This window comes from Petaurus breviceps, unplaced genomic scaffold (genome assembly GCF_028583685.1).
Source record: "Petaurus breviceps papuanus isolate PSGF00001 unplaced genomic scaffold, PetGlider_PUasm1.0 38, whole genome shotgun sequence".
Classification (NCBI taxonomy): domain Eukaryota; kingdom Metazoa; phylum Chordata; class Mammalia; order Diprotodontia; family Petauridae; genus Petaurus; species Petaurus breviceps.
This window is the reverse complement of record NW_027186304.1, coordinates 19,283,814-19,295,103: the sequence shown is the minus strand read 5'-3', so window position 1 is coordinate 19,295,103 and position 11,290 is coordinate 19,283,814. Positions and strand designations below refer to the sequence as shown.

The window sequence follows — 11,290 nt, the reverse complement described above, 5'->3', positions numbered from 1 at the left end:
CACACACACACACACACACACACACACACACACACACACACACACACACGCCGTGTGACCTTGGGCAAGTCACTTAACCCCAAATGCCCTACCTTACCCTCTCCAAAAAGCAAAAAACAAAAAAGAAATCAATCATTGGAACAGATGAGATACACAAAATACAGAAGCAAATATACCTTGTGCTCAATTAACATAAAAGACCCTAGCTACTAGACTCCTTAGTACTGGACAAAAACTACTAGGAAAAGTGGGATATGGAAGAGACTGCAGAAATCACATTTATACCAACAGCTGACATCTTACCAAAAAAAAAAAAGTCTCCAAATAAGTATGTAACCTGGATATAAAAGGTTATATAAACCTTTTGTCATAAACAGATTAATAATGGAAAAAATTACCTATCAGATCTATGTTTAAGAAAAAAGTTCTGGGCCACACGAGAAGATCATGAAGATAAAACACACAATTTTTTTTTCTTTTTAGAGGGTAATTGGGGTTAAGTGACTTGCCCAAGATCACATGGCTAGTCTTTGTGTTAAGTGTCTGAGTATGGATTTTAACTCAGGTCCTCCAACATCCTCCACGGTGCTCTAGTCACTGTGCCACCTAGCCGCCGCTAAAACACACAATTTTGATTACATAAAATTCAAACAAACCTAATAAAACTAAGATTGTAAGATGTAAAATTAATTGGGGAAACTTAGCAACAATTTTCTCTGGAAAAGATATAATTTCCAAGAGGAGCTGATTCAAATTTATAAAAATAAGAGTCACTTATCAATTGGTCTAAGACTCTAAGGATTATGAACAGGTACCTCTCAAGGAAAAGAAACCCAGGATTATCTATAGACATATCAAAAAATGCTACAAGTCAACTACTAGAGAAATGCAAATTAAAACATTTTTGAGATGCCACCCATGAGAGTGGTGAAGATGACAAAAAAGGGAAATGACAGATGTTGGAGGAGCTAGTGAAAACAGACACATTGATACATTATTGGTGGGCCTGTGAATGAGTATAATCATTCTGGAAAGCAATATGGAATAACACACAAAAAGTTACTAAACAGCACTTGCCCTCTGACTCAGTTATACTACTGCTAGGAGTACATAAAAACGAGATCAAAGAGAGGAAAAGGTCCTATGTGTACAAAAATATTTATAGCAGCTTTTTAAAAAATAGCAGCAAAAAATAAAATAAACCTAGAAATTAGATACCTATCAATTGAGAAAAGGCTGAATAAGTCAAATATGAGTGAGCTAAAATACTCTCATGAACTGATGCATAGTGAAATGAGAACCAGAACAATAATTTATACTATAACATCTATAAAAACGAACGATTCTTTTTAAAATATTAGAGTTTCAAATTCTCTCCTTCCTTTCTGCTCTTCTTTATTGCACTGAGAAGGCAAACAGTATGATGACACCCATTATACATGTGAAGTCACGCAAAACATAAAAATAAACAACTCTGAGGACTCTTGTGAATTAATGAAGGGCGAACTAAACCTGGAGAGCAATTTATAGATTAACAACAACACTGTAAAGACAAACAACTTTGAAAGTTATAAGAACTATAATCAATACAATGACCATTCATTATTCTAGAGGGCCACTGAAGAAACATGCTATTTGTAACTGAGAAGGGACAGATTTAGGATGAGGAACAAGATATATATTATTGTGTATAATCACGGAGAGAAATCTGTTTTGCTTGACTATGCTTATTTATTACAAGGAACTAGCCTTTCTTTTCTCTTTTTCTCCTCAATGGGGGAAGGAGATTTCTATCAATTAAAATATTTTAAAATAGAAGTGGGAGGGGCTACAGACATGTATTATCTGATGAGGTCCTTATAGTATTAGTTTTACTTAACTATTTTACTTTCCTTTCCTTTTTTTTTTTTTAAAGCAATCAGGGTTAAGTAACTTGCTCAAGGTTACATGGCCAGTTATTTTTTTTTGTGTGTGAGTGTTAAGTGTCTGAGGCTGGAACCAATCCCAGGTCTCCTGATGCTGGGGCTGGTGCTCTTACTCACTGTGCCACCTGGCCGCCTCTTACTTTTCTTACAAAGGGAACTCTCAGGAAGTTGAGGTAATTTGTAAATGTAATATAAAAACAAAACACATAAATAAAACTTAAAAAAAAAATAGAGGGAGGGTTTCAGTCAGTGGGGGAAGGGTTTAAGAGGAAATTAATCGTGCAGAAAAAATAGATCATCAGTACCAAACTAATGGAACCAATGGAATTATTCAATTAATGTATATGTTACTTAAGACGGCAATAATAACTTAATTTGGGCATCAACTGTTGTGATAAAAAGAAGAGGATCTTTAGTGAATGGGATACAGAAAATTCTGACCAATGGGAAGGTAATGAGCTGTAGTTATAAGATTCTGCTTAAGGCTAAGATGGGGGCAGGGCCCTGGACAAGTTAAGAAGGTCAACAAAAGAAAGAACAGCCATTCCCCAACTGATGGACATCCCTTCAATTTCTAATTCTTTGCCCCCAGAAAAGGGCTGATATATTTTTGTACATATAGGTCCTTTTCCTTTTTATTTCTTTTGAGACACAGACCTAATAGTGGTATTTCAAGGGTATGCATGGTTTTATAGCCCTTCAAGTACAGTTCCTAACTGCTCTATGGAATGGTTGAATTAGTTCACAACTCTACCAACAATGCATGAATGTCCCATTTTTCTCACATTCCCTCCACCATTTATCATTCACCTTTTCTGTCCAATTAATCAATCTAACAGATATGAGGTAGCGCCTCAGAATTGCTTTAATTTACATTTCTCCAATCTACAGTGTGTTTTCTTTTTCATCTGGCTATAGATATCTTTGATTACTTCATCTGAAAACTGATTATATCTTTGGATCATTTATCAATTGGGGAATGGCTCATTTTTACAAATCTAATTCAGTTCTCTGTATGTCTAAGAAATGAGGCCTTTATCAGAGAAATTTGCTTCGAAATTTTTTTCAGAGTTATTACTATGGCTAACTATTTTCTTTCATCCTATTTCCCCACCCCTTTATTTTATTCACTCTCCTCAAGTGTTCTGCTTCTGATTACCCCCCTTCCCCAATCTGCCCTCCCCCACCTCCTTATACCCATCCTTTCCTACTTTCCTATAGGGTAAGAGTGATTTCTATACCCAATGATGACAGTAGCAGAAAGGTTCACTCATTCCCCTTCACCTCCCCCTTCTTCCCCTCCACTGTAAAAGTTTTTTCTTACCTCTCTTATATGAGATAATTTACCCCATTCTATCCTCTCCCTTTTTTCTCCCAGTACATTAAATTTTTAGATATCATTCCTTCCTATTCAACTTAACCCTGTACCCTCTGTCTATACACACTCCTTCTAAGTATAATAATAATGACAAAGGTCTTATGAGTCACAAATATTCGTAAGCAGCTTATGAACCTTTTCATGCTTCTCTTAAATTTTGCAACTGAAAAGTCAAATTTTCTATTCAGCTCTGATCTTTTTATCAAGAATGCTTGAATGTTCTCTATCTCACTGAATATACATTTTCCCCCCAAAGGATTATGCTCAGTGTTGCTGGCCAGGCGATTCTTGGTTGTAATCCCAGCAATTCTGCCCTCTGCAATATCGTATTCTAAGCCCTCTGATTCCTTAATGTAGAAGGCTTCTAAATCTTGTTATCCTGATTGTAGTTTCATAATACTTGAATTGGTTTCTTTCTGGCTGCTTAAAATATTTTCTCTTTGACCTGGGAACGCTGGAATTTGACTAAAATATTTCTGGGAGTTTTCATTTTGGGATCTCTTTCAGGAGATTATGATGGATTCTTTCATTTTTTATTTTATCCTCTGGTTCTAAAATATCAGGGCAGTTTTCTTTGATAATTTCTTAAAAGATGATGATGGCTTTTCAGGTAGTCCAATAATTTAAAAATTATCTCCCCTGGATCTATTTTCCAGGTCAGTTGTTTTTCCAATGAGATGTTTCAGGCTGTCTTCTATTTCTTCATTCTTTTGCTTGTTTTATAATTTCTTGATTTCTCATGAAGTCATTAGCTTCCAAGTCATTGTTCCATTCTAATTTTTAAGGAATTATTTTCTTCAGTCAGCTTTTAGACTTCCTTTTCCATCTGGCCAATTCTGCTGTTTAAGGCATTCTTTTACTCACTAGCTTTCTGAACCTCTTTTGCCATTTGGCCTATTCTATTTTGGAAGGTGTTATTTTCTTCAGTATTTTTTTGTGTCTCCTTTAGCAAGTCGCTGACTCATTTTTCATGAATTTTTTGCATCACTCTCATTTCTCTTCCCAATTTTTCCTCTACCACTCTTACTTGATTTTCAAAATCCTTTTTTTTTTGAAATGCCAGAACACAAATACAGACTAGAGAAAAGAAACAAAAACATACCATAAACTTAAATACAAAGTTAGAAAGAAAAAAAAGCATGTCATGTGCATAGCAGAATATAGAGGATTCAAAATATGTAACAAAAAATTTTCATTTTAAGAAAGTCTCTATGATAAATAATATCCGTTATGTTGAGAATAGTCCATCTTTGCTTCCTTGTGAGTTTTCTTTTGTTCTCTGCTGTGCACTTCTTTCACTTTGTTCTTTTTCCCCTCTCTCCCAATCAAAATCATTTCTGAACACTTCCATGGCCTGAGACCAATTCATGTTTTTCTTGAAGGCTTTAGCTGTAGGAACTTTGACTTTGTTGTCTTCTTCTTAGTGTGTGTTTTGATCTTCCACGTCGCCATAGTAACCTTCTATAGTCAGAGGTTTTTTCCCCACTGTTTGCTTATTTTCCCAGACTATTACTTGACTTTTAACACTTTGTTAAAGTAGGGTTCTGCTTCCAGGGTGGAGGGTACACTGTCCCAAGTTTCAGGGGATTTGTGCAACTATTTTGAGAGATACTTCTAGGGATCTGTAAGTTTTCAGTTCTTCCAAGGTGGTATGATCTAAGGAAAGGTGTTCAACACTCTCCTGGCCTGTGCTCTGCTCTGTGACCACAAGCACTCTTTTCTGTTCCGGAACTGTGAAGAAGGTCCCCCCCTCCACTGTGGCTGCAAATTGTGCTTTGCTAATGCTCCTCCTTGCCCTGGGACTACCACCTAGGACTACGACCCAGATCCAAGTATGGGCAAAGTAACAGAGTCCTGCCAGTGCTAGCAAAAAGACCCCTGTAATCTCCTTCTCATCAGCTGTTCGACTCCCCTTGCCATCTGGGGTCTGCCAACTCCAGAAGCAGTCACTGCCACTGCTGATTCAGTCACGCCCAAGGCCTGCTCCTGGTTTGCTGTGGCCATGCTGGACTGTGTTCCACTCTCACCTAGGTGCCACAGATCTTTCTTGCCAACTGTCCAGAGATGTCTTGGGCTGGAAATTTGTTTCACTCCAACCTTTTTTGGGGTGGGGGTGGGGGGGTTCTGCTGCTCTAGAATTTGCTTAGAGTCATATTTTAAAGGTATTTGGAGGGATTTAGGGGAAAATTCAGATGAGTCCTTGCCTTTACTCTGCCATCTTGGCTCTAATCTTCCAAATCAATGTTTACTGGTGAACTTAAAGTCGTTTGTAGAAAGCACACTATACTATAGGAGTTAAGGAGGAAGTGAGAAAAAAAAATATTGCCTACACTTTACATAAATGGTGAATTTACTGTTGAAAGAAAGAAAAGATCAGAACATTATCTGGAGAAAAATAAAGAATCAAGAGATACATTTTTCCAAGGACAGAAGATTACACTATGCTTAAAAGAGAAAGGAAAATGAAGATATAAAAAACTGATAAAATTATTCTTTAAAATAAAGGAGAGAAGGAATGAATGGAGAGTGACAGACTCAAAAATACCTATGAAAGATCTTTTCTACCCTATATTCAACAGCTATGGATACTTTGTTCTTCAGAAATAAAATCTAAACTTGGGACTTAAACACAGAAATAAATCAAAATGAAAATGAAACAAAACAGCATATTAAAAAAGCACTTACCAGGACAAGACAGGTATCAACTAATGAAAATGTGCCAGATCGGCCAATGCCTGCACTACAGTGAATTATTGCAGGTCCATGTTCAGCATTCAGAGAACCAGATTCTCGAACTTTAAATAAGAAGTTGAGGAATGAAGCTGGTGATTCGGGAACTCCAAAATCTGGCCACGTCGTATAATGGAAGTGAGATATTATCCTGGTCTCACCACTCTACAACATGAAAATGAAAGGGGGGAAAAAGATTTGTTTGATTTGTTTACTAAAACTTTGCTATTTAACGAAGTCAAGTATGTCATAGATGCTGTGACCTAGGACAAATCAATTCATCTCTATGCTTGGGATCCTTATATTTAAAGTAGATAACAGATAATTCAAGATCTCTAGAGCTCTAAAATCCTGATATTCATGCTTAACAAACTGGTTTTAATTTTATAACTAAATTCTTTAAACTCTAATTTTCCCATTCAGGATGTAATAAACTAATTGGTTTTCTAAATGGGTAGGGCAGGGCACCTTTTGAGAAAATATGCTTGGAAATAGCTTTCACTATTTAAAAAAATAGTAAGATTCTCCTTAATAAGTGTTAAGATGGCATCAGGATAACAAGCTCCCTTTGTATAAATAATTAAAAAACAATTCCTGGAAACTTCCAACCTGCTTCTCTGACCAGTTTTTATGCTGTGCTTTTACCACAACTATAGGAAAATTGAAAGAAATAAGTAAAAAGATTACAAATCCAGAAATAAACTAGGGAGCGAAGAACTGTCTTGAAAATGATTCACTGAAAACTAACTTTTATCCTATTCATGAATAGACTAAGCTTTAAATCTTTTAGAGGAGATAACTTTCAGGGCTTTAAAGAAACAGTAATTGAATGGCCTGATTTATTTCTGTTTTCTAAAAGATCTCTCAATTTACCCTTGCTGACTTTAAAAAAAAAATCTTTCAATTCCTTCCCACTAAACAAAACCTAATAAATATAACTGTTAACTAGATATCTTCGGTTTTCCACTCCTCCTCCCTAACCCTCCTTTGCATATACATACATGCAAATTCTAAAAGAAAATCACTTTAGTTGAAGGTTTCAAATTTCTACAGCTTTTACTTGAACTTCAACTCTATGGCAAAACCAACATATCTGAATTTATCTTTCTGATCAAAGGCCCAGGAGTCTCAGTTATTGGATTTTGCCCTTTCCTTCAACAATGCCTACCACATCAACCGTCACTATAAATACCTGTCTACTGGAAGTGTCAGTCCAAGATATGCATACTGATTGATAAGTACTATAGACTGTTCACCGGTTTTCCATCCACTAGGTTTTTAGTATGTAGACAGATAGGTATAAACACTGGAGTGCTATGAATATCACTTAGAAAACTGCAGAGTCAAGTGCCAATATCTGGAGGACTTCACCAGCTATAGAGGATCCCTCTCTGAATTTTGCGCTTGATTTCCAACACAACGGTCACGAACTTTGTTTTGAACCCGGCTTTCTCTATTTCAGCACCTAAAGTGTGAGAAATTTATGGGATATGCAGATAGTAGGTGATGCATAAATGTAGCTCAGGAGAGAGACAAAGGATAAACACATCTATCTGGAAGTCATCTGCATAGAGAGGAAAACCCAAGGGAGGTAACGAGGTCACCAAGGGTCAGAAGAAAAGTGGGGCTTCTACAGAATGGTGATGTCGATGATGGTGATGAGTGACCGAACAAGTCCAAACAGAAAGAGAGACCTTATTTTTTAAGTGTATATTAAATTTAACAAAGTGGTAACAAAACTGCATTGTTTGTATCTTCTAAAATTTTCTTCCATACATTTAAAAATGTTTCCTGATACTCCATTCTTTTCCTCCTATAAACTTTCTCACTTTCTCTCATCACTATTACTAGCCATTAACTCATCCTTTCCCCAAAGGAAGCTCTTTCTGTAATCAATAAGCACAGCCAAGTAAAATACATCAAGAGATAGGCTGTATCTGAAAATATGTGTCTAAATTTGCCTCTCTAGTCTGTCTCCTCTTTGTCAAGAGGTAGGAGGTGTGCTTTATCAGTTTTTTGGAGGCACAATAAGTTACTGCACTGAATTCTTTCCTATTAGTCATTTCCTAAAGTGTAATAATATTCCATTATATTTGTATACCAAAATTCATTCAGGCATCATTCAAATAATTGGCATTTAATTTGGTTCCAGTTCTATTTTAGAACAAAAAAGCGCTGCTATAAAATTTTTTGCTACACATGGGTACCTCAGTCTTTGACATCTTTGGGGTATATATAATTTGTTGACTTTTGAAGTATAGTTCCAAACTATGTTCCAGAAAGGTTGAACCAGTTGATAGCTCCACCAATTGTGCATTAACATGCCAACTTTCCTACAGATCCTACAACTGTCATTTTCTTTTGTCAGCTTTGCCAATTTTTAAAGATTTGAGGCAGAACCTCACAGTTGTTTTAATTTGTATTTCTCTTTTTTTCTAATTAACGTGGAACATTTTCATATGGTTACTGATAGACTACAGGCTCTTTATTTGAAAACCGTTGGCTCATGTCCTGTACCTATTGCAGAATGGTTCCTGTTCTTATATATTTGTCCCAATTCCTTTTATAGCATGGGTAGCAAACCTCTATTTGGTATAAATTAATTTCTCTTCTAATTCTTAATGCATTGTTTTTGCAAAAGCTTTTCCAATATATGCAATTGAAATGGCTCATTTTTTATCTTCTATGATAAGGCAAAGAATTCTTAATCTCTTTTCTAAATTTTTAAAATACGATCTACTGTTTAGTAAACATATCCATTTAAAGCTTATTGCAGCATATTTAAGATGCTAGTCTAACCCCAATTTCTTCCAGACTGCTTTCCAATATTCCTTAGCAGTTGGTCAATATCTTTGAGTTAGTATATACTATGCTATTATGTTCTATGCTTTTGTACTGACTGTATCTTGTCTGTAGAAGAGTTGAAAATACTCTCTTACTTCCTTCAAGATGCAGTTCAAGTGCCACCTTCTACATAAAGTCTTTCCTGTTTCTTCTACCCCATAGTGTCCTCCCTCCCTATCTTGTGTCTCCTTCAATAGAATGTACTCCTAGAGAGTACGAATTACTCTTTTTCTTTCTTTTGTATTTGTATCCGTAGTGTCTAGCAGAGTGTTGGTATACCGTGGGTACTTAATAAATGCATGATTATGTTTAGTTGCTTCTGGGTCTTGTTTTTCCCTAATCGCTGATCAGCTTTTCTATATTTTAACTAGTAACAAACAGTTTCAACTAATTATGATTTACGGTCTAGTTTAATAGCTGAAAATGACAATGTACTCGCCCTACTTTTTCCCATGATTTGCCTTTAGAGTCTTGCCTTTTTGTTCCTCTAGAAGAATTTTTCCTATTTTGTCTAGTTCCATGAAGTAATCCATTCATAATCTGGGTGCCATGATATCAAATCTGTAAATTTTCTTAGGTGGCATTGTTATTTTTAGTATACTGGCACAGCCCAACTATGAACAATTATGATCTCTCCAATTAAGAGCTTTTTGTAGATGTATTCTTCTAAGTTCTAACAATGGTTCGGTAGGGAACATTTTACACATTTTGTAGTTTATTATGACTGGAATTTGTTTCTTCTATTGTGTTTTATTAATGATATATGGAAAGGTTAATGGTTTCCTGTGGGTTTCATATTCTGTATCCTGATTAAACTAATTTCTTCGAGTTACTTGTTCTTCTAGATGAATCTTCATATACTGTGCAAAAAAACATCTATTTTCTATTTGTCTATGCTTATTTCTCCAATTTCTTTCTCTGTCTTATCATTATAGCAAACATTTCTAGAACTATATGATGGCAGTGACAATGGACAGCCTTACTTTACCCTTGATTTTATTGGAAAGGACTGCTTATCACCAAGTAGTCTCTCCATACTTAGCTAGGATGGTTCTAGAAAAGCAGACTGTCAAATATTTAATATTAAAATAAGTCTAATATTAAATATTGAAATAAAACTATTTAATGGTATTCCAAAAGCCTAAAATTCAATATTAAAATATCAATTTCATATTGTCATTATTATAGAAGTCTTTTCAGCAAGGTTAAGTCTGCCAGAACTTGTGTTAAATTAACTTGTATTAAATTATCCTTTAAGTCTCCTGAGTTATCTACTGTAATAATGTTACATAAAGAATATAAATCTAAGTCCATCAAAGACATGCAAGACAGTTTCAATTGTCAATGACTAGCTGATTAGTCATGGAGAATATGGCACCTGACTTGGGCTTTAAAGGATGGGTAGGAATTCAATAAGGAAAGAGGAAGAGGGAATAAATTCCAACAATAACAGACAGCCCATGCAAAGACACAGATGTTGGAAAAAGTAGGGCATATTCAAGAGCCAAAGAACAGTCCAATTAAGCTAAAATTTAGCATACATGACAAGGAATAGTAGCAGATAATATGAGAATGGTATCAAATTAGGGAAGGCCTTGACTGCCAGGTAAAGAAATCAGAAATTCACTTGTTAAACAAGGAGTAGAATTACAAATTTCTTAGCAGGCATACTAGATCTGTGCATAGAGATTAATATGACAAATAACATGGAAGATCTATTGCTTTTACTGGCTGGAAGATTCCAAACTGTTACCCATTTACCTCAACAAATAAAACTGAAAAGTATCATATTAGAGTTCCTCTACATTTACTTTTCTATTCAAGTGCAGGAAAGCAAGAATGATATTTCCCTTTGTAGAACTAATACTTCCTTAAGAAGTATTTTGCAACCAATCACAGAAATGACCAAAAATCCTATTCTTGCATCAGAAGTGTTATGCTACACTACTAATTGTTTTAACTCAAAACATCATTAGAAAGTTCAGTTCTGGATGTATGCTCCCAGTCCCTTTTTTAGCTTTGTGATTTAGCAAATCTTAAATGATAAAATTCCTACTACAAGTCCAGTATGCTTCTCCTAGGAACTTCTTTTAAAAAATAACAATATTTAGGACTAACTCAGGTTTATACTTTTAGAGTAGTATGAAGCTAGGCTCATTTTCTACAGATCTTCAAAAGTCACAGTGTGGTCTCCTAGATCCAGCCTGAAACTTAGCAGATTGTAGCATTGTCTCCTATGGCCTAATATTCACGAATTGTTTATGTGCTCTGCAATTGCATCACATCCTGGCTTGCAACCTTCTGTTCCTCTTGTCTTGAGTGGCTGTTTTATTTTCTCTGTCTGAATAATTTTGGCTCCCAACCACTGTTACTTGACTTTTTTCAAATTCAGGTCAGGCTATCATGGATATTC

General features: G+C 35.4%; 1 protein-coding gene across 4 annotated transcripts in view; it reads right to left on the bottom strand.

Annotated features, from left to right (window-relative positions):
* Positions 1-11,290, bottom strand: part of PTPN2 (protein tyrosine phosphatase non-receptor type 2) — a 114,051-nt gene that overhangs the window by 24,098 nt on the left and 78,663 nt on the right. For 3 of the 4 annotated variants that reach the window (XM_069099603.1, XM_069099602.1, XM_069099604.1), the window contains exon 6: positions 5,989-6,198. The exons of the other annotated variant lie outside the window; for it this stretch is intronic. In XM_069099603.1, coding sequence (XP_068955704.1) covers positions 5,989-6,198 — 210 coding nt within the window. The remainder of the gene's footprint in view (positions 1-5,988; positions 6,199-11,290) is intronic. 4 annotated transcript variants of the gene reach the window in all.